This window comes from Aulonocara stuartgranti (assembly GCF_965226115.1).
Source record: "Aulonocara stuartgranti genome assembly, chromosome: 19".
Lineage (NCBI taxonomy): Eukaryota > Metazoa > Chordata > Actinopteri > Cichliformes > Cichlidae > Aulonocara > Aulonocara stuartgranti.
Window position 1 is genome coordinate 23,627,416 of NC_138955.1, and position 24,570 is coordinate 23,651,985.

A 24,570-nucleotide genomic window follows, 5' to 3' on the forward strand; every position below is an offset into this window, starting at 1 on the left:
CCATAGAATTTCACTTTGTAAAATTGAAAACATCTAGCACAGTGGTCCATTGTTGTAGAGACCTGGACCCACTCAGCAGGCTTTGGCAGACACCAGCAAGAGCGATGAGTGTTTACATGTGGCCCTCATAATAGGCCACAAATAGCCTCAGTTCAGCTCCTCGGTAAAAATACAACAATAGAATGGGTGGGGAGGAAAAAAAGAGCAACTAATGGTGGAAGAGATATGGCTAGAGCGTGTTTTGAGTGTGCTAAGTGTATCTGGGCGGGTAGTCTTGCCTTGAGTCGCTGGGGAGAAACTGGCGGCACAGTGGTGGCAGAAGAGAGGCGAGGAAACACTGATGTCAGAGGTTAGCCATGTGAACGAATGTATCTGCCTGGCAACAATACAAGGACACACAGACTATCTTCACACAGCATGAGGAAATAAAGGGATCTGTGGGGCAGGATTCCTCTTGTTCTCTCTGTGCTATTCCAGCCGTCATTTCTCAAGTCCATCACACATAAGTGTGCGACGTAACTCAGACCTTCAACCTCCTAAGACCTGAACTCTTTCATGGCATGCATTTTTATTTTTTTGCTATTTGGGACCTGATGAATGTAAAAACAAAGAACTATCTTTTTACCTGATGTAGTTTCGGAGAAGAGGATATCAGGCCCTTGTAGAGAAAAATTTAGTATTGTGGTCTAAACAACCCAAAATGTGATGTCCACATAGGTGGACGCCAGGTCCTAGAAGGTTAAATTCCTACATGTTGAATGAAATGATAAAGACAACAAACTCATTAAACTTATAAATATTTAATGTATTACGTGGTGCAATAAATACAACAATTAGTTAATAAAAGCATCAGTCACAGGAAGAAAAACAGAAGTTACAGTAGTTTTGTGCAAATGCAATTTGTTTTTGCTCACTTTCCGTGAACACTCTTAAAACAAGACGTGGAAGTCAGTTTGGCACTTTTAAAGTTGTTTTTTGCTTCCCATCACAATACAAAGTTATTTTTTCCCCCTTTCGCTTTGGACGGCCTGTATAGGGAAGAAAAAGATTGAGCCCTTTGCTGAGATCTAATTCTGCCATCATGAAATCAAATGTTTGCCAACTTGAATCGCAACTGTTCCTTAACATAAATTACAACATCCTCGTTTTGTATGCGGCCGTGCAGCCTGTTGCTATGTAGCTACAGACCCAAGACATTAACCACAACTTCACCTCCATCTTTTTCTTTAAAACTTGAGTTTGTAAGGGCAAATATGTAACCTCGGGCACAGAAATAATAATAACTACACCTGAAAGAACTCCTCGCCGTCTGTAAGGACTGAGGAGTGAAGAGCATGTGCTCAAATTTAACCTTCTCGGAACAGAACGCCTCAAACAATTAGTATCAACGGTCCCCGAGGCCTGAGAAATATTTGGTCAGTCAAAAATCCATTTGCGAGCTGCATTTTTTCTAATAAGCGCAAAAACACCATAAAAAGATCCACTTCCACTTTTAGAGGGTGGCCCCTTTTTTGAACACTGGAGCCAAACTAGAAAAGAACAGAAAAACCTTTAACACTGCATTATCACACTGCAGTATGAGAACGTCACATTTCCGTCCTTCCCAAATAACCAATTAACACCAAACTTTGTTTTCTTGTCCTATAACTTCAGCTACAAAATAGCTAGTCTCCACATACAGGATGAAGACACCAGAGTGCTCAGTCTGCCAGAGAGCTACGTAGCAGTCACACTGAGAGGCTTGTGGAGGGCTCTCTGGGGGTCCCATGTGCAAGAAAGAAGGGACCACCCAACTTTAGTCACAAACTAAATCCTCCTTTTTGCTTATTTCATAGGGGTGGGGCATACTCTGATGCAAAGCTTTACATTTTTGTATCCCAGCTTGTGCTAGGCACGTATCCTAAAAACATATGAATGAAATTTTCTAGATCTTAAAAGAACTGAGACAAAAATGTACGTTTCATTTAAAAGACCAAATGAACTTGAACGAAAGACACAAAACAAATGTAAGTGTGAACATAAATCAGAGTTGCTGTGGTGCCCTGCCCCTTTTACACCATATTTTTGGTTTGTTAGTGAGAATACCTGAATTATCCTGAGCCAGCCAGCGGCCTCCCTGTGTGTGACCTTGACTACTTTACCCTCTGGCTTAGTAAAAACACATTGCTTTAAAGAACGACTCCATGGATTCCTTTCACCAACACTGCTGAAGGACAGATCCTCGCCTGACAACACCTCCTCCCCTGGTGAAAGGGAGAGGGATGGAGTTCTGAATGCAGCTTTAATCTCTGCTTTTCTTAGCTGTAGCCAAGGCACTGCTGGATCTGAGAAACCTGATGTGTCACAACTTATCAGATTCCCAAGTTAGTTTGTTTTTTCTACAAAAAATTTGCATCTGCTTTTGCTTTTTGAAGCTTGTGCGAAAGGAAATGTTTTGTTTTGCACCTTGAATGCTCAATTCACGGTCTTACAAAAATACTATTTGTTGCTTAGAGGTCATTCAAATTCTCAGCAGATATGTAAAATAAATGCGATTATTTTCTCTTTGCTGTACCAGTTTGGTGAAAGGCAATTGTGTCAGAATATATGTCGTGGTATGTTCACGTGACATCTCAAACATGCAAAATAGTGTAGACACATTTGTAGCAGTAATTATAGCGTACACTGTTAGTAGTGCTTTCATTTAAAAGTCACAAACATCTTACATAACCCTCACTTCTTTAAGGACCACTTTATGATCTCTTAGCCAATTAAGGTTACAACATCTCTGCTCTTGGACATAAAGCAGCTTTCAAAATGGTCTCCCATACATATTCCCAACAACTATTTCACTGTCAGTCAAGGCAACTCTCTGCAGTATTACATAACTACAGAATGACGGCAACTGTTGTTGCAAACAGACGGCTTAGAGTGCATCTCTGAAACGCTAAAAAGAACATCCAGCTTAAACGATAGTTATCATTTTGTCACCAGAGGATTTAAGTTATATATTATCCCACTCCATTAAAAGAAGCACTGTAATCTGTGTGCATTTTGTTGTCCGTCATTTGTAAGCAGAGGTAATACCCCCCTGCCTCCCCTCCAAGCGGCATTTAATGTTGCACCAAACCCTTGACTTGTTTTGTGAGCACTTGAAAGTGAGTGAAAATCAGAGACTGAGAATTTAGCAGCTCATTTGTTTCCTCAGTTATGTCCTTAAAGAGCTTTTTGAGGGTACTGTAAGTAGAATATATAAAAAGACAAAGAACAATTGCACTTCTTCATAGAATAAAAGAGAAGAACATCAGGAGAGGAGCTAATGGAATGACTAACTTGGGGTGAGCTCCTCCCTTCCTTGTGAGCCCCCCTTTTTTCTGGCTATCTGGAACATGTCAGAGCAACACATGTTAGAAGATGTACTTCACCGCTAGGTTATGTGCTATTTTAAAACTACGCATGATCGCTCCACACCTAGCACACCTAAGACTATATGGCTTGTTCAGGTCAAAGTGGATGGATGGGGCTAGCAGTGCTGGATCACTTAAATCTGCACAGACAGAGAGGTCACCTGGGGAAAAAAACCCAAAACTTGCTAATGATGTAATCACACTGTTTTTGTCTGAAAAGGAAAAAAGCACCGTCAGACGGTTATCCAAAATATGAATTATGAAGGGTACCCATAACACACTGAGGTCTCCACTGATCTAAAAATATGTTTTTAAAAGGAGATTATAACAGCAAATGTTCACCTCACTAGCAAGCGTGCCCTCCATTTGAGGAAAATTTTGATTGTAGACTTGAAACGTAGACTGAACAGAAACATTTTTCCTCACTTATCCGTAAATCTCAAAGTTCTCACTGATTACAGACATTTTTTTGGTACAGCAGCCACTGCAATATATCATGCAATTATAGCTGCAGCAGTATTTCTTAAAAGCATATTAGTGTATTGGATTGCACTAATATACTACACTGCTAACCCCATAATGAATGAAAGCCACTGAATCTCCAGATACTGAAGCAGGGTTCCTACACATTCTGCACCTCAAAATTTCATATCTTTTTGACGCAGTTATACTGAAATACTTGTTCAGTATAAATATTATAGATTAGTGGCTCTTTAAATATGCAGCTGTCGCAGCTTTTCCCAGAGAAATGACTGCCTATTAAACACATTTTCTTACAGGTCACAGAATTTCCAAACCTGTGTAGGAACCCTGATAAAAGGAAGACGTGCATAAAACATTAGTGTGACACACAATCGCAGAGCAAACAGTGGAATAACTCATTTAAACAAGACTGTTCTCTGCAACATCACACCACTGATACAAAGCCTTATACCTTTTACTAATCACTTTACTCATGTTAACCCTAATCTAGCCAATATTTAATAAAGCAGTATTTTCCCCCACTTTATTTCATTTTCCCTGTCCTCCCCAAATGCTGCCACTCAAAAGAATCAGGGGGATGTGTGAATTTTCAGCAAATAGTGGCATAATGAATGATCCACTTCTGGCTGTCTAAACTTTTTGTTTATCATGTGCTGGTGTAAACTAACTAACATTACAACAAACAGAACACAGGGCTATGATGAAGTTTGTGGAGGACCTCGGTAACCCCAGTAATTCAATATGTTTCATGACAGCCTCAGCTGTTTTACAACACTTTGCTGCTGGAATTGAAATCTGGTTAATTGCACTTTCATAAGATTCCCTTGACATGTCTTAAAATAAAGCACTGGGACGGTCTATAGCTATGCGATTAATGGCATCATTCATCAGTTGTCTGTTGCCAACAGGCTGTCCAATGTTTACAGCTCAATGATCAAGTCTTCCTCTGCTGCTGTGTGGCTTACAGACAAGCTAACAGGTGGACCATGGATTGGGTGACAACAGAGGAGGAGCGATTCTTGAGAAACCCCACCAGGGAGCCCACCAGAATCACACGGCTATCCACGCCTGCCCAGAAATAGAGGCATTAATTTGCCAACTGCGATAAACAGAAACGCACAAGGAGTGTGTGGCCCTTCCCTTCAATTGTGAAAGTCGCATAGCTTGCAGACTCAGTGGTATAATCATACTGGTTTAAAGGTGGAGATTTGTGTGGTGCTTGTTCTGATTTGTCTACAGCTGTGAGCAAATTGCATCTCTTGACAAACATGTCTTAATCTAAATTAGCTACCATAACAATGAAACCCAACTCACCAAAGTGCTAATGCTAGCGTAGTCTACAGCATGGCAAACAGCCATACAATTACATAACCACCTTTTCATTGATGATTGAAGGCTCCAAATAAGAAATAAAATGATAAAGTAAATAAGAAAGGACTTCCAGCAGAAGCGGCTTGTGAAGATACATGATGTGTGACCACACACTGACTGCTCTAGTGGAGTGTTCAGCACATATCCCCTTTGCCCTCCCTCACCCCCCACAGTGGTTCCCTTACAAGGTAAATACGACAGATGGAGTGAACATACACGAAGATTCTATCACGGCTCAAAGAGGTCGGGCTGTCCCTGCGATTCCAGCTGACAGTTGAATTGCTCTATCTCCTTGTTGGCCTCAGCGATATACTCTTTAATGAATTCCTCCATGTCTAGGGTAGCAGCAATGTAAGGAAAACTGCAACACATGCACTCCACACAGCAGTATATAAAGGTGCATCTCAGTATTTTTCACTGTTCTTCTGTGTCAAAATCTCAGTCAGTCAAATCAAACTGACTCATGACTATTTCAGACTTTTGTTCTCAAGCCTTAATGACAGGGACATACAGTTTTACAGTAACCCTTGTGAAAAGGATACTGGGATGGAAGTTTGTTTTATCTCCAAAGATGTCAACATATTGATAACCATTGTAGAAGTAGCCTGGTGGAAGAGGTTCCAAATGTCTGGTCATCTAAACAGAAACATACGATATCAGGTTCAGTCAAGATTATTGATAAAAGCCACAAGTCCCTCATCTAGCCCAATATTTAAGAATTAGCAAAACCTGATAAATAAAGAACAGACCACAAAAAAGAACAATGGCACCCATATTTAACATCAGTTAGAAAACTGTCTCTATCAGCAAATGTTAATGGTAACCTTGGGAGATTTTTGTGCATTCATTGTTTATCATCCATTCGCTTCCGCTTATCCTTTTTTCAGGGTCGCAGGGGGCGCTGGAGCCTATCCCAGCTGTCATAGGACGAGAGGCGGGGTACAGGTTGCCAGTCTGTTGCAGGGCCAACACACAGGGACAGACAACCATTCGCGCTCACATTCACACCTAATGGCAATTTGGATTTTCCAATTAACCTATCCCCACAGCTGCATGTCTTTGGACTGTGGGAGGAAGCCGGAGTACCCGGAGGGAACCCACACAAACACGGGGAGAACATGTGTGTATCAGATGTGTGTATAATCCTTTGATTTCATAAATGTGGTTTTTAAAATGTTTTGATTTTATTTAGAAACTTCAAACTTCAAACAAATCAAACTCCAAAGATGAGCAATGATTTTGTTCTGGAAACAAAAAACTGGTAAACATGAAATTCTGTAAAAAATATCTAAACGTGAACACACTGGCATGTATGTGCTTTCATCTTTAGTTTCTACAGTCTGCAGCATATGTGTCAAAGTACTCCTGCCTTTGAGTATTTCTGCTTGTTTAGAGCCTTTTATGAAATATTATGTATTGCATGACAATTATCATCAATTATACCTATAGTCCCTATAGTTCTGAGCATGTTAGAAAGTGGAGACTCACGTGGATGCTCTTGATTTCTTGTGGTGAAAGGGTACTTTTGGTCTTCTTAGTTTTCTTTGCCTGCTTCTGTAAACGTAAAAAAAAACAAAGAAAGAAACAAAACGTTATTTTTTTAAAACCTGACTGATGTTGTGTGATAACATGGCTATACATGAGTGTCAGTGTTCAGTGTCTACCTGCTTGGCGCACAGTCTTAACCAGTCCTTCAGTCCATCCTCAGTGAGACCAACACCATCAAAGAATAGGAAACAGGAGGTGTTGGTCTCTTTGGGACCCTGACTCAGAGGGTCACTGTTGTCTTCAGGGACAATTCTCAGGTTCCCACTCAGTGCATTGTAGCTCACTTCCATCAGCTGGTCTGAGTCTGGAGGTTTCACAGATGAAGAAGCTCAGATTTGAGTCTCAGTAAAGTTCACACCTTGTCTAACACCTGCTACAGCAGCTTCATATGTTACCAGCATGCTGTTGGTGGAGTGTTAATGTTTTAACATCCATACAGGGCTTCTGTTCCCAAAACGGCTCACAGAACCCGTGTGTACAAAACCAGATAAAAGCAAGATAAATACGTCCCACTTCAACAATATGTGTTGGATGTATATCAGCTAAATCGAAAAACTCAAACAAAATAACTACATGGATGTAAATGATACACTACCCAATAGGCAGCTACTAAAATATACATTAAGGGAAAGTCGGAGTCTCAGACACCACACTGGTTTCATACTCTATCTTCCCAACTATACAAATATATTCACACTCGCTGAACATCTCCTCACAGGCACCTGCACTTTCTCCTCATGCAACAACTCTACACACGTCTTAAAATAAAAAATAACAAAAAGAGTGAGAAAATTATGTGAAGCAAACCAAACTAGTGGAATATGGGCTGAGTTCTAAGCACCAGACACCAGAGCAACAACCAAGCAAAATTCCTACCGTCAGGAGCTTCTTTCCTGCCTTGAGAGAAACCTTTTGTCTAATGATTCCCCAAACTGGGAAATGCAAATGTAGATTAAAATATTTCCCAAGGAAAGAAGTCACATTTGTTTTTTGTCATGTTTTTCATAAGCAAGTTCTTCAAAGTAGGATCTGAAATTTTTAAAAGTTAGCAGAAGTATATTGCAAATATATTTTATAAAGAGTAAAATCAAAGGGAAAAATATGTGAATCCTACCAGAAAATCTGACTTTTCCCCAAACATTGTACATATTTCCTTGGAAGGGGCTTGGCCGTAGCGATGACTTGATTGCTGCAGAAAAACAATGCGAGTTTGATCATTTAGTATTGTCGAGCAAATTATGTAAAGTGAAAATTTCCTAGAAAGCAAGTTTGTGACAAGACTCTAAAGCCATCCTTTGGAAGTACAGATGACTTCAAAGCAACGGCTGATAATTACTTCAACACCTCCATATTCGGAGGGAAGGCAGCTCATGTAATCACAACCAAATCCTTCCATCTCATATCTAGAGAGTCTGTCACGAGGCAGGGGGCTTCTTTCCATCTCACCTTTACAGTGGGTGACAAATAGAGGCCTCTCTAGGGGCCGGTTAAAAGCCACGCGCTGCTGGGTGAGGACCAGAGTCCCAGAACCAGAGCAGAAGCGCCCTTTGCACCTGGAACAAAGAACACGTGAAAGTTAAATCTAGACCAAGCCAAATGTTTGTGCTACATTTTGTCTTTGGCTGGAAAGCTGTTTACTCAACCAGCTGCTCACAGTGAAGAGGCCAGTGTATGTGATTTGCTGCTAAAATGCAAGACAAATTTCTAAATGCAGATTCTTTTAACAGCAGGTATAAACAAAACAAACATTTCTCGCTCCTTGATATGAGGGCATCTAAGAAGAATCCCAAACACACCCCAATATACACAAACTGTACAAATTAAAGGCTGAAGATGAGCAAATTAAAACGGGCCACACTCTGGCCAGATACTGTGTATGATCTGAGAGGAGGATTTAGCAGCAGTTCATATTAGGCTGAGCATTGAGGCATGAAGACTGGCTGGACATAGTCCAAAGGAAAAGAGACCCCTCTGTGTATATGGCAACTGCATGGCCAACAGCTTGTTACTGTGCTGCCAGGAGGCAACTGGTGATAGAACACGAGATGCCCTGAGGGGCTTCATGCCAATCAGCTGCCGATACACACACCACTGTAGCTGAGCAGCAATTAAACTGCAGGGAGGCAGGACTGAGGAAAGCCGAAGCAGGAATCAATCTGTCATTCAGCAGCCAAGAGGTTGTGTGTTGACACAGGAGGACATATGGGTGCCTTACCATCCAGGGTAGAGGACGTAACGGGCTCTCAGCATCTGTGGCTCATTGAAGCTGCTCTCAGACAATATCAGATTCATATCTTCATCCCTAATTAGGGAGAAAAATAATAATAAAAAATAGATATTTAACATCTAATATTCTACTGTACCAGTAATCGGTCTGTAAGTGTTTGCATTTTGAACACCAAATGTGACAAAGGAGTACTTTGATCTGTAGCAGACTGTCAATCACAACGATAAAATATTAAGTATAGAATGCATTGGGGAGTGTTCATTACACATTCAGGAGTTAAGTGAGCCGTGCTCTGACCCAGAAGATTTAAACATAGACTCAGAGAGTGGAATAAAATGTAGCCTAGAGTGAATATTTTAGGCAAAGATAAAAGCAGTGAAATGACTGTTTGCAGCATTGATCATGATTCTGTGGGCGCCTACCTGGTGACAGCTCCTCTCTCTGCCAGTATGAAGGCAGCAGTGGGGTTGGCAGAGCGTACCAACTGCTGAACATGCTGCATGAGAGGGTGCTTCTTCTCTGCTGTCAGCCCAGTGAACACCACTGTACTCACAATACCTGACATACAACAAGGCACAAAAAAAGAATGAAAATTCCACAAGAAAATGGATCACTTTCCCAAAAAATACAGAATCTCCTCAGTTTTGTCCCTGCTGAAATACCGTATTTCACACTACATTTAATTTATTGTCCATACCACTGCTTTTTTTCTGCCTGAAAGCAGAATATGCATTTTGATCACCTCACATGAGCTGACTGATATAAAAGGGAACGACATATTTTTTCCCTTCACAGTTCCATGTTTTTCCTCCGCACTGCCCCAAATTAGGATCCAGTAACAAAGATGGGAAATATGATGACAGTAAACCCAAAAATGTGAAAATTCTCACTTGAGAATGTGAAATGGAAAGTAAACCATCTCAAACATACAGTAATGTTTGCACCAATGAGGTGTGAAACGTTTTTATAGCTCCTACTGTATGTAACAACATCTCTAAAAAACATTATTTAAAACTTACTATGTCACAAAATAATCTGTATTAGTATTGTTGCTATTTTTACCTCCATCACTAAGTTGTACTTACAAAACACTTTAATTAAATGAAATTGTTTTATTTATATAGTGCCAAATCACAACAGCATTCATCTGAAGGCGCTTTAGGTTGTAAAGAAAAGATACTACAAAAAACAGAGAAAACCCCAACAATCAAAAGACCCCCTATGAGCAAGCACTTGGTGACACTGGGAAGGAAAAACTACCTGTCACCTAGGCAACAAGAGCCTTTTATGTCCATTAAGTGGTGATGTGTCAGCTAGAAAGTGATGCACAACGAGCATATCGTTTTATATAAATGGTGCTTAAGAACTAAAAGTTTTTACCTCCATATTTATTATAAAGCATCTTACATGTCAGCAACTCTAAGGTAAAGAGCATCATATTTCATAAGTCAACACTTTCTAGTACAAACAATACAAAACTTTGGTTAATTGATAAATGGTCTGTAACAATTTATAATGCAGCTACAGGCCGATAAAGAAGAGTCTAGCTTTGCTGCAAACAAAAGAAAATTCTAACTATCTATCGACATGGTCCTTCCTCAGCATTAAACATACTGTGCTGCTGGACAGGTGAATGAAAGTGCAGTGAAACAGACTAGACTAACCTTGGCTGAGCTGCTCCAACAGCTTAGGAAAAGCAAACCTAAAAAACAAAATGACAAGAAGAAATGAGAGAGGAGAACTATAGTTAAATATTAAACATATTCTAGAAACTACCTAATGCAAATTTTATTTTTGACTGAGACGCTTACTGCTTGCACTATAGGTTCCATACTCAACAACACACAAGAGGTGTATTTAAATGTATTCACTTTTCTGCCCTCTTTATTTTGCCCATGTCCTGTGTCACCACATCATCCTTAATAAGAGCTCTATTTCTGACTAATGAATGCATACCAGCGTTGAGCAGCAATAAACAGACTAATTCCACATTGTGGGCCTTGGCCATAATGTATGACATCAGGACTTTGACTGGCAATGGACCAATGGAACATCTTTCTGTAATTTAATTAATTAAAATTCATTGTAACAATGTATCCGGAGTTTTCATATCAATCTGTGTTATACACCACTTTCTGAAGTCTCCTTACAACCACTACCCTTCTTTGGGAGCCTGCAGGCTTGGGGATCAGCAGTTTGAAAGGCATTTATCTTTCCTGTCCTGACGTAATGAACTGTCTGCATCCATCACAAAGAATAGATCATGACTGACTGATGAGCTTCGCTGAGGGGGGTTGCTGGCCACACATGTGGATCTGGGGGATTAAAGGGCTATGCTGAAGCGGGTGACAGGCAGGTCAGACCTAAGCTGGGCTAACCGTATCCAATTAGCGCCATAGTAGGGGTCCACAGACCTCCATACAATCTGTGGCAACAGACAGGGACAGGAGGCTTGATGAAGATGCCTCAATTGGAAAAGTCACTGCTAACTGCATTGTTAGCTAAATTCTTATTACACATTTTCCACTCCTGAACTAAGTAGGTACTGTGTTTAACTGAAAAGGTAATCACTGCATGATTAATGCATGCAATTCAAGACATATTTCATAAGCCTAGCTTGTGACACAAGCATGGACCATTTTTAGAATTTTGCTCATGCACATCTCCACAGTGGACACAAACAACATCTAACTGAAGTACAGACTTTAAGATTTACTTTAAGGGGTTTACCAAAGTTTTATATATAGTCCCAGATTTTCATAGACTCAGATTTAGGTGCACAACTGACTGACAGGCACTTTCATGGTCATGAGAGGCCTAATCGCTCATTAATTCATGACAAATGAAACAAATAAAATATCTGGAACTGATTCAGTTTTGAACTTGTAGCTGGTAACTGTTCACTGCAACTCTCAGCACGAGGTCCAAAGAGATATTTGCAAGAGGACAGACTCATAAGGTTTAAAATAAAAAATAAAGCTATAAGAGACATAACAAACACTTTAAAAATGGCAAAATTACAATCTGGTGTATTCTTATAAAGAACGAAAGCATTGACCAGCTCAGCAACAACAAAAGACATGAAAGAAAACAGAAGACAACTAAAGTCCATGATTACATAATTCATCACATGGTTCAGACCCCTCACAACACCTCACAACTCAATAACACTCACGAGGAGGCAGACATGCTACTGATAAAGTCTATGATCCAGAGATGCCTTCCTGAATGTAATTACAGTGGATTCATAAAAAGGTGCAAACCACTGGTTACACTCAAGAAGCCCTTAACAGAAAAATTCTTTGGACAGGTGAAACCAGCATTAACCTGTATCAGAATGATGGGAAGACAAAACTGTGGAGCAGGAGAGAAACAGCTCATGACCGGAAACGTACCACATCATGTGTCAAACATGGTGGAGACAATATTATAACATGGGCCTTTGGAATTAAGTCTCTAGTGAATGGATAATGACCCAAAGCATGCTGTAAAACAAATCAAGACTTTCCTGAATATAATGATGAAAAACAATTACGGTATTTAAAACAGTAAAATTTGTGCAATTACTTTTCAGCCTCTGAAAATGGTTTTTTTTTTTTGCATAAAAATGACTTTAATTCCTAACCAGTACATGGAATTTATATGTGTAGTTAACATTTGTCAAGCTTAATACCCAGAATCTAGTTACTATAGCTTAACTAACAAAGGATGTGTTATATAACGTCTATTGATTTTTTTAAATGAAAGTTCTGATGAAGACAGATGATGGCACAAGTTTTCAAAGCATGCAAAGACTACACCCTTTAGACTGGCCTTGTGTGTATGAAAGCATCAGGGGCTTGGTCAAGCTTGGCCTGCTTTGGAAAAACAGCCTATCAACCGGAGTAGTATGCCATATTGTGTTGAGCTGCTCAGTAAATCTATGACAGTGAGAAGCTCTGTAAACTCCATCTAAAGCCTGTAACAAAAGGAGAGTGAGATTAAATGTAGAGCTGATCCTCTCTGTAAAAAGGGACCCAGCCTTGAGTTTTAATAGCTAAAAGTGTCATGTAACCTTTTCATGGAAACCTCCAGCACTTTAACAATTTATGAGCATCTCCTGTCTGTAATTATCTGGCCTGTCCATATGTTGCTTGAAAATATACCTAAGTGAAACCCTTAATACTGGTGCGTTTGACCTCACTGAAACTCTTAAACTTTGCACAACAAACTGAAATGTGTGTCATTTCAGAAATAATCTTCGTTGGTAGCAAATTACTTTATTGCACATCTGCTCATGTGCTAGAAAAATCTATGGTGGACACACGTGTTTCAGGAAACTAAGCACACAGAGAGGTGAATGGCAAACTATACAACAAAAGTAATATACAATTTTTCATCGATAACCTGGATCAATGAATTGACTTTAACTGCTGTGAAACTGAGCTGACTGCACTTTCAGAGTCATGGTGATTTACTTACCACTAGTTACTATAATCCAAAATTGTTTTATATCTTAAAAATAGCAGAGAGAAATATCTCAAATCGTACCTGTGCTCGATAAAGGAGGTGAGAGGGTTCACACAGGCAGTAACTGCACCAATTGTGAAGCATGCCTGAACAACTGGGTCAGGATGGAAGAGCACAGCCTGGACCACATCTAGAACATCTGTATATCTGTAAGTAGGAACATTCACAAATGTAAACAATATTGATCTATTCTATACTCAACATCCTGCATGTTTTAATAGTTTCATATTCTAAGCTCTTTTATATTAGATGAATACATCTTTAATATTAAAAAGGTACAAGTCTTATGACTGGTCTGCTTTAGATCTAAAGCACAAATTAGTCTTAACTGCTAATTTTTTCTTACCCCGGTGTGAGCACCAACAGACGGGGTTTGCCTCTTGTACCTCTTTGGCTCTCCAAGAAGCTGGACAAATACTTTTGGAGATGAGAAGCTGAGAAACTTTCCGGAGCAGGCTCATAAACCACCCACCTGTGAGTGTAATGATTGAAAAACTTGTGTATATTTGGTTGTGTTATAAGTCTGGTATTTACTATGTTATTTGAGAAATGTTGTACCTTTCACATTTGTGGTTTAGCTGGACTGAGAAGTTGCAAAGTATCTTCTTATGGCTTCCTGGCAGTCCAGTGATGATGGTGATGACAACCTTTTCACACATTAAAAAAGCCCACATCAGATATTCATTAAATCAGCTTTATTATAATTAAACTAGGTGCTAGATAAGAAAGCAATCAGAAAATGATTTACTATGTCTACAATCTTTAAAGAGAGAGAGAGAGAGAGAGAGAGAGAGAGAGAGAGAGAGCGAGAGAGAGAGAGAGAGAGAGAGAGAGAGAGAGAGAGAGAGAAGGATTCACTGCATCCTAAGACAACATACTCACCTTGTCTCCCTGACAAGGGGGTATATTCCTAAGCTCTGCAGAGGGAAAGAGCATCCCCAGGTGGTCATACATAATGGGCTCTTGACCAATGCTACTAAGAGCAAAATGCTGAAGAAACCTGGTACAGGCCAGAATACAGGAATCAGTGAACAGAAATGTGGTTGACACAGACCGACATGCCTAGACAAACCTATGATTGCATTTACTGTATTGTGTTTACATGCCATTACTGTCTAAAGAAAACAGCAATTGAAATTACACTGATAATACAAAATAACACTATGGACAGTGAGTATTATGGAACAACGCACAGGACGCTTATTTTGGGTGCAAATGCTTAACACTAGAACTGCGAATGGGGTCATTTTGAACCCTTGGCATTTTAAAAATCATGTAACTCTGTTACATTTCTATTCAACAACTAAAACATTTTGGGTTTTGTGGGCTCAAAATGTAAAAAACTATATGATCACTAGAACTGCAGAGGACATTACTTTGACCCCATAGAAATTAATCCAAAACCACTACTGCAGCACACTGAGTTGGCTAGCAACACGACTGTTTACACACATTTTAATATGAAAGCTGCTATAACACGAGCAAAAGCTTGCTCGATGTGATCGGTAAATTAATATATAGTAGAATGTAGTTAGGTAAAAGTTGAGTGCCCGGGTGGGTTTGCTGGCTGTTCTGAAGAGCAAGGGAACTGTAACTGAGCTGAGCAGAGTCCAAGTAAAGAGTGAAATCCAGCAGTTTCAGTTCCTTAGTTTATTTTTATGTTTATTAGTTTACTCTAATTTGAATTTTAACTTTACAACCTGTAATGAAACAATCTAAATAGATTATAAAACAAATAAAAACCTTCTTTAATACTTAAAGTTTGAGAAATTAGATGATAATTAACAACTTAACTTCTTCAAGAAGTTAATTATTTGCCATCAATGCTGTTGTGGCAGGACGAGGTCAAAATGACGCCTCCTGGTGGTTTTGAGGACTTTGGGATTCTGGCAGTTCTAGTTTTGAAGCAGCTGGAGTTTTAATTATACAGGCTAACAAACAAAACAATGCAAAATAAGTGCTTTATGCATGTTTTGGCTCTAGCTATGCAGACTGGGGGAAAAGAATGCATTTCTTATTTTGGCTCTTTGATCATATATACTCTGTGTCAGCATAACAGACCTAAGAAGTGTAGACGGTCAACACTGATTGAAACAGTGCAACACAGGCTTAAAAGCTATTTTGGGAGTGCATACTCATGATTAAGCAATACCTAGCATCAGGTTTTACTACTTGTTTGATCCAGTTCTGGAGCACTCTGTTGCTACGTGTGTACTAACATTTCCTGTCCTGGCAGCTGACAGTATGAAGTCTTCAGGCTGCCTCTGCGTTTGGCCATTGGTGGCTCCTGACTGTCGTGCAGCTTCTGCAGCTTGGTGTGCCTGAAAGAGGAAAACAGAATGTCTACCCTGAAACAAATCTACTTATCTGTCTACCTACTCAAATGATCATACTTCACAATAGCTGAAACTGGCAAAGCAAGCACTGTTTGCTTACATATTTTTCTGGTTCCACGTCAGGTTGTCTTGGTCCAAGAATTGCAGAGCGAGTCCAGAGCTTTTCCACACAGACAAAACCTACAAAAATAAGATAACAGGTTTATACAAGTACAACTGTGGCTTTAATGGGAATAATATAAAGAGAAAGGGGGCTAAAACACATTTTAGTATATAGTAGACAAATAAATAATGACATTCTTGTGCCAACAAGAGAAGTGTTAATTGGATATTCTTAATAATTAATTAAAATGATAAATTCACCAGAAAAAACAAACAAACTTAATGGACAAACTTGCTAATGAGATTTTACCCCTCTCACCTTAGAGTAGAAGGCCCTCTGGCTCTTAGACCTTGGAAGTAGAGCAAAGACCAGACACCTATCAGAGCTGTGGAGAGGGAATGGAAGGTGGGGGAGCAAGCTGTCCTCATACTCTACAAACAGAGAAGCCACAGTGCTGTAGTCCTGGTGATAAAACGACACACAAAACACAAGAAGTAGGAATGAGAAATCCAATATAATATGTTTTATCATACTTTTACATGGAAGGTACTGAAACTCTGAATTTTAACTGTTAAACAGATGTTGCACAGAAATATATAGGTGTGTAAAGATGAACTACCATATGAGAGCTAAAAATGTAGCTCTCATATGATAAAACGAGTAGTTTTATGCATACCGGATTGTAAAACTTGACTTTGTTGATGTGATCCTTGGAAATAGTGATGCTTCCATATTGAGAATGGATAAACAGTCCCTCAGAAAAGAAAATTATCTTTCCTGAAATCAAAATTTGAATAAAACACATTTTGAATGATTGCAGGAAAATCAAAATAGAAAATGCTAAATTCCTCCCAGGCTTTTCAACAATGCTCACCTTCTTCAGGAGCTGAGAGGTGGCTGCTGGACAACACATATGCAGCATCTGCTGCAGTCAGAACTTTTCCCAAACAAGTACCATCGTCATCCTGTTTAAAACAAATAATGTAGATCATCAGGTTGTACATGAAGGACTTAGACAAGCAACCTGTAGTGCTATGAGCAGAGGCTTTGGAACCTACCTTAGTGAGCTGCTGAGCTTGTTCAGACTGCTTGACATCAGATTCCATCTGAAAACAAAATGACAATAAAAAATCAAAAGTCAAAGAAAATGCTATGTTTATATCACAGATTCAGCATAGGTCTGTCAGATTACTTCAAATATTGGTCCTGATTTCTACATTCAGTACCACACATACCAGCCAGCAGGCGTAGCGAGGCACTGTTGCAGTCAAGATGGTGTAGCAGCTGTCTGAGGACACAGTGCCATCTACAGGAGAAGAACCAGACATGTTTAACGTGGGGAAACAAAAAACAAGCCAAAGAATGACAAACACAAGATGTACAACAAACACAACCCATGGCACGGAAAATAAGATATCTTTGTACTACTGTGATGACTGTAGATGACTTTCAGCTTTTTATGTTTGCAGTGGATTTGTAATGTTAATTATGTATATCAAACTTCCTTTGCAGATTGAATCAGCAATCCATTCAAATCTAATCTGCACTGTACCTCTCTGTTGAATGTTGATACTGGACTCCAAGAAGGATTCAGAGAAGACTACAGATCCCAGTTCCCCCTGTCCCACTGCAGGTCTGGGATGTCATGGACAATCAGGGAAGCCTTAAGGAACATAGAATTATTGCAAATGTAGAACATTGTGTACACAAATAATTTTATCAAAAACCTTTGATCAAACAAGTTATAATGTGCTTCTCTAACTTACTGTTTTTATTACGTAGCGGCTGTCTTCATTAGTGAGAGGAATTATCCTGAAAACAAATAAGAAAAAAAGTTTTAAGAAAGCATCAATTTGGGATATAGTTTTCAGATAACACAATGAAAACACTGTTCACTGACTTCCCCATATTTGAATGCTTAAACAGAGGTTCGGGGCAATACTTCAAAATGTTCACTATCATCGTGATCTATATTGCAAAAAAAGGGCTGTAACGATAATCCATAACACTGACCTACTTCCTGATAATATTCTAAAACTGTTATTTAAAGGAGATGGAGAACACAATTTGAGGGGGAGTTAAATTCAAATAATTTTTGTGGGTTTTTTTGCATCTCTGTATTTGGAGTAAAGCTGTGGAACAGACTGAGTGATGAACTGAAGCAAAGTCCAAAAGCAAGGTACAATGAGGAAGAAGGGCTTTTATTGGGTGTTCCCACCCACAACTTAACCTATATGTGTGTACATGTGCTTGTATACGTATGTGCATAATTTGGCAAAAGAAGGATTTATGTTAGGACAGAACATAAAAAGGAAGTAAAGAGCTGACTATTAGTTACTAAATATGTTAAATTATTTACTGATTATTATTTTCCTCATGTTTTTGTCCTTTTGTTTGTATTTCTGTATATCTACAAATCTTTGTATATTAAGCCACAAGCAAATTTGAGAACGTGCAGATAACACCCACATTCCTTGCTTATTCACTGCTTGAATGGTGAATTCACATTTGGACCTGTAGAGAGCAAACACAAGAGCAAAGGGATATAACATATACTTTAAACCTTTGATCAAGGTCTGACACAGTTGATGATTGAAAAAAAAAAGTAATCAATTGCTACCTGAGAAAACTGCGATACTGGCTTAAATTCATCGAGTCCAATGACATCAGAAAGGTGTTCTCAGCCACATCCTTAGCCTACAAAGGATTACACAGTGAACAACTGTATATGCTAGAGTACATGCTGTAAAGCCAATGCTAAAATCTGTGTACTTTTTCTCTAACCTTGGTAGCGCTGGTGGTACAGGAGTAGCATTTGATTCCCGACAGAACTGCTTGAATGGCAGCTGAATAAATCTGTGACAAAACTCTGAAGAAAAAGAAAAGTTTTCGTTAGATATTCTCAAACGTTTGACACCCAACAGCTTAAAGGGAAATGAAAGATTAAAAATTAAACACTTACAAGACGTCTGTCTTCTTTTGCTCTGTGTTCTGATTTCCTGTGAAAAATACAAGGGGAAAATGTTATTACTGCTTTAACTATGGGTTAATATATCATATATTGCAGTCTCTGAAGTACTAAGGACAACAAAGTAAATATAAGATGTTCTAAATATGCAACAGATGAATAGACACAAGTAAAGTCACACAATAAACTTCACCAAGATATGGGTTGTGGGTAGTCCCAAAGAAATAGGTCCGAGCGCAGGCTAGAGGTCCTTTGGGAGCCACACACTGGAGAATCTAATGGGGTAAAAGGTGTTTTGTATGAATGACATGAACAGCAGAACGTTCCCACTTTACAAACAACACAAGTAACAATATTGAGACCCAGAATTTGCAAACTGACCTACATCTCTTATTTACAGGAGGACATATTAACAGACTTAAGTGCTCCAGATGACTTATCAAAATGCTGCCCAGTAGATGGTGCTGCAGCTAATTTTTTCTCTTTTAATTGAGTAATTTGTTTTATAGCACATTCATTAGAAGTGGAAAAAAATCCACTCCATTTGAAATAGTGGAGTCTTAACAGAGGTCTTTGAACCTAATAATCACTTTGGCATTTGTCCAGTCATTACCAAATGTTTTATAGTAATGGGTGTAGATGTAGGGTTATATTATTTATTGATGATTTAAATGTCTGCTTCGTACTTGCTCTCTGCTCTACCCCAGAGAAGTTATTATCCTTCACTATGCTGCTGTTCCTCACCATGTGTCTGGCTGCAGAACCTTGAGGCCCTGTGTTGCGGACCTGATGACTCTCTGAGGGAAAGTTGAATAAATAGTTCTCCAGATCTTCTAAGGCAGAGTGTTTCCCAAACAACACATAGGGCTGCTGGCATTTACTGAAATAAAGAAATGTTTCACTGAGAAAAGGTGTGTGTTTATTTCATTCCATGCCAACAAGACCACAGATAAACATCATTTCAATATTTACACACGAGTGAATACAAAGAATACCTTTTATCTGTGATTTTTCTTGAGATCAGTCCATGAAGGTAATAGGAACGGAATGCCTGCAGATTGTTGAGAATACACTTTATGCTCATACAGGTACACTCTACTTCTGTTAGACTGATAAAACCCCCTGCTGTCTGCAAATACTCTTTGCATTTGTTATAAACTGCATAACATTTGTGCAGACAATCTTTTTTCAGCTGCTACTCTTTGCAACAGAACTGGCAACAAAGTCTGATTAGTCATTCAATATTATGACTAATTATTATGACAATATTAAATAATATTTAATATTATTTATCTTTTCACTGTGTAAAAAAAGCAGTTGATGTCTCTTTTTTGGAAAAAGTATATCCAGAAAAAAATCAGAACAATTTAAATTACTCCAAATATCACACAGCAGTTATTCTAGTTTTGTGAGGATATGAAGGCATAAATGTACCTCCCCTGCTTGTGCTTCAGAGAGCTCCAAGATAGAAAGATGACTTTCCAGGTCCATGCCCGAGAAGAAGCCATTCCACTGTTTCTCAAAGTTGACCAGGTCCTAAAACAAAACCAACAGCACTCAGGTAATACGACATATCTCTTTACATACAGTACCGTGGAGTCCCTCATTCCTCTGTTTTTCTTGGAAAATGGGAAATAGGTGCAGGGATTTAATAAAACATAGTTTCTAGAATTCTAATGAGCTTGAAAGTCAATATTTGGTATGACCAGCTTTATTATTCAAAACAGCATAAACTCTCTTAAACAAGCTTTCCTATAATATGCTAAAGTAATCTTCAGCAATAGTCCTCAGGATTCTTGAAGGAAAGACTTTTGTCCTGTTTCTCTCTCAAAATGATCCCACTGCTTCAATAATGTTGAGGTCCAGAATTTGGGGAGGCCAATACATGAGTGATAATTTTCCAGTGTGTGGTTTTCTACCCAGTTATGCTTTCTTAGGATTATTCACGTCCTGAATAATAAAACTGTCACCAAGCTGTCATCTAGACACTTTCTAAATGTTAATGCATGGCGGATCAAAATCTACCTGTGCTTTTCTGCATTCATAACATGATCAGTTTTGGTAAGATCCCAACACCACTGGCTGACATTCAGTGCTAAACCATGACAGGGGTTCCAGATGTTTTTACAGATAGTTGTAGAAACTCACTGTTGTCAATCTCGCTCTACATACAGTATAGACAACAATTTTAACCAACAATTTCATTTGTACTCATCACATATAAGAACTGTTGACACCGTTTTTCAGTCTAGGTCTTGCACATTTTATGAGTTTTTGACAGCCACTCTTCAATCAAGATAATTTCTGATGAGGTTTCAGTGAACACTAGATGGATCAACTAAAGGACTGGATTCATCTGTCAGGTCCTGTGTCAGGTATTTGCTGATATGACTTTCAAATACTGTTCATTTGCCATAGATAGTTTTTTAGACCTACCATTTCTTCTTTTGTCCTCTACTTGTCCAGTATCCGCATTTTGTAAGTGACAATGTCCCCAGTTAATACGTCTTTGGCTAATAGCGCTGTAGGAATCACTTTGTTGGATCAAAAAATTTTTTTTGCTTGTCAATCTGTTATTTTTTTATATTTTTTGTAGATTCAGTTATGGAAATCAGCTCAAATTATGTGTTCCCATGATAGGCTGTTAGTGAAAAAGTGGCTAAAGATACAATTGGAAATTGAATTGGTGGTTATTAATTGAACTGAAAAAGTGAAAAAGCAGCCAATGTCAAGAAAAAACCTTTGAATGATTGCTGAAGACCACGTCAGCAATTACAAGAAAGTCTAGCAAAATACAGATTTAAACCATTTCACAGTACTGTGCTTACTATGACTTGTAGTTACCAAATAATGATTTATATATTAATGGCTAGTCCAAAAAAAATGATTCCTAATAGCGGCACTGGATTTTTGGCAATTTAAAAAAACTTCAGATGTCAGATGATGAAGTACTGTAGGCCTCGCCACTAAAAGTAACAAGAAACTTTCAAATTTGGTAAAGCTGACAGAAAATTAAACTCATTGTTACCTCTGTGAGGAGATTATCCAGCGACACTGGGTCGAGTCTGTTGTAAACCTGCCACAGATTCTCACTCATGTCCATTAGCTGCATAAGTAGAGATACATAAAACAAACAAACAAACAAACAGAAGCATAGGATCCTAAGAACTTTCTACATATTGTAGTTTCTTTTGCTGTTAGGCTTTACCTTGTATTTCATGGTAAAAAAGCTTCCTCCACCAATGCCTTCCAGAGCAAAAGCTTGAAGCAGAGGCCATTTTTCCACCATAAACATATCAAACTTCTGGATTTGTCCTAAAATTAACAGAAACTAAGTTTAACTAGGTTTTGTTAATTGGGAGGTCTCATTTCAGAAGTAGATAAAACTAACACAACAACATGAATTACAGTTTAAGAAGACATTTTAATTTCTTTGAAAGACACAAGTAGTAAATGATGGGGAAATTAAAATGTAAAAACATGTACCTTGCGAGCTGTAAGGTACTCCAATGTGATAACAGTCCTGCACCATTGCAACAAAACTGGAGATTTTAAATTCTTCTGCTGCTTCTTCATCTTCATACTGCAAGTGGAAGGAAAAAAACGACAGTAAATGTAAGCTTTAGAATAGAATAACAGAATTACAAACACTGCTACAAAGAAACACATTTTAAAGGAAAATCCTCTTTATGTCATTGATGACAATAAATGCGCTATCATTGTGCAGTCAATGAGTTAAACATGCAACCTGTTAAACCTAAGTACTTCTTAATTAATCGACTAAACAGGAACTGTAATAAAGTGAGAGGTATAGTTTTTTTTCTCCTTCTTCTTCTTATTTATCTATTTATTTTTACCTCTGTTTCTGTCATGCAGTACAGGTGTAGGTTTCTCCAGTGGGACACATAGGGCAACAGGTAACTGTAGTTCAGTGGGTTGCAGTACAGGTGAACACAGTCCACCTTAATCAGCAGGATTACATCTGACACAAGGACAAGTGATGTGTCAACGCTGATAAAAACTAAAGCATGCACAAAAATATGACATGCATATGGAGACCCACACTCACCATCCAGCATTTCTTCAGGAAATTCCTCAAGGCCATGCTCCAGATTCACCTGGTTTTGTTCATATAGTCCATAGAACAAGTATTTTGCCAGCTCAGTGCACCCCTCATTATATCTGCTATCAATTCCTAAAATAGAGAAAAATACAATAAATAAAGTTTATGGCTTTGGAGTGTCCAGAGAAAATATTCAAGTCACTTTCTATTCTGCTTAACAAACTTTGTTTTAGCCTTAACAACTGACACATCAAAGTTTCTGACTTAACATACCGAGAGAGCACAGGATGCCATCAGGAATGGCAGTGCCACTTCCACAGAGCAGAGCCTGAACTTGACGCAGACGACAGCAACTGAAAAGCATGATAAAAAACAACAACCCATAAATAAGTACAAAGTCATGGCTTTCATGGTTATTGATGATGCATTTTAGATAGAAAAGTAATTCTTCTTTTTGGAAAGATAGAGCTTTTGTTATGCCAAATTTACAGAAGCTAATGAAGTTGCATGTAATTGGCAATTTGAGCCCATTTAATTGCAGACTGATATCAGACTGACTGTTGTGTGGCTTTCCTGACAGTATGCTTGATAATCTCATTTTGTGGCAAAAATAAAAAATAAAATAAGATAAAAACAAAGTGATAAATTACAATATACGTTATTGCAATATTCAGTATATCGCAAAACGTTAAAAATCGCCACAATATGCTACTTTGAGTAGTATTGTCGTGTTGTGGGGTGTCTGGTGAGTCCTACCTCTAGAAATAATATAGCTGTAACACAGGTTCACCTAATAAAACACTCAATAGTATCAAGCATTAACTTATTTAATAGGATTCGCTTAGATAATTTTAGAATTCTTCGTTTACTACGCTGTTAAAATTGTAACAACATAAACTGCCTCCACTGGGATACATTGAATGAGAAATCCCCGGCAGGGGATAGCAAAACTATTATGCAGCTTGACCAGATGTTTTTATTAATAAAAAATATAAACTTCAGCTGGTTTGAAACGTTGATAATGTGGGCATTACTATACGCTATTCAGTCAAAATTAATAACGATAAATGGCGTTGATACGTCGACTAGTAACGGAGAGTGGTTCTGTCTAACGTTAGCTACGTTAGCATGGCAGCTACGGTGAAGCATTTTCTAACAAAACACAACTCGATTCAAACATCACCTCACGGCTGGGTTGATTCCAGAGAATTTCCCGTTAACTTTCCTTATACTTGACATTGTAATTGTTGTCACCGTTCACACAAAACCGACAAAGCGTTGCGTATTTTTCCGTATCGGGCCGTGTAACTACATTTTCTTCTCCATCACCCTGGAGAGTGTCTACAGAAGATAGCATAGCAACGGAGCGAACGATTTCAATAACTGGGGGGGTTACTAAACCAGCATATAAGTACTTCCGGGCAAACTTTACAATATAAGATTATGATTTGATTTACTCCCGACACAGTTTTATAGTATTTCGCGTCGTGTCGGACACACCAATCCATTATAAGAAATAAAATTTTCGGGTTTTAACAGACGATGCCCCCGTTGTCACGTCTTAGTACGGTCTTGT

General features: G+C 38.6%; 1 protein-coding gene across 1 annotated transcript; it reads right to left on the reverse strand.

Moving 5' to 3' along the window:
* Positions 1-784: 784 nt before the first annotated feature.
* On the reverse strand, positions 785-24,442 carry dnaaf9 (dynein axonemal assembly factor 9). The gene is given in 39 exon segments (XM_082516990.1): positions 785-3,361; positions 5,426-5,575; positions 5,783-5,876; positions 6,729-6,794; positions 6,905-7,092; positions 7,903-7,977; positions 8,235-8,341; positions 9,004-9,090; positions 9,438-9,573; positions 10,680-10,717; positions 13,546-13,671; positions 13,871-13,996; positions 14,083-14,171; positions 14,407-14,524; positions 15,744-15,845; positions 15,961-16,040; positions 16,282-16,425; positions 16,640-16,740; positions 16,838-16,928; positions 17,022-17,069; positions 17,199-17,269; positions 17,516-17,584; positions 17,587-17,626; positions 17,730-17,775; positions 18,433-18,477; positions 18,584-18,660; positions 18,748-18,832; positions 18,926-18,962; positions 19,125-19,206; positions 19,676-19,811; positions 19,927-19,982; positions 20,366-20,467; positions 21,960-22,037; positions 22,140-22,246; positions 22,418-22,514; positions 22,789-22,913; positions 23,001-23,126; positions 23,268-23,347; positions 24,178-24,442. Coding segments are annotated over 38 exon segments (3,438 nt in total). The 5' UTR covers positions 24,234-24,442; the 3' UTR covers positions 785-3,361; positions 5,426-5,468.
* Between the last annotated feature and the right edge of the window lie 128 nt (positions 24,443-24,570).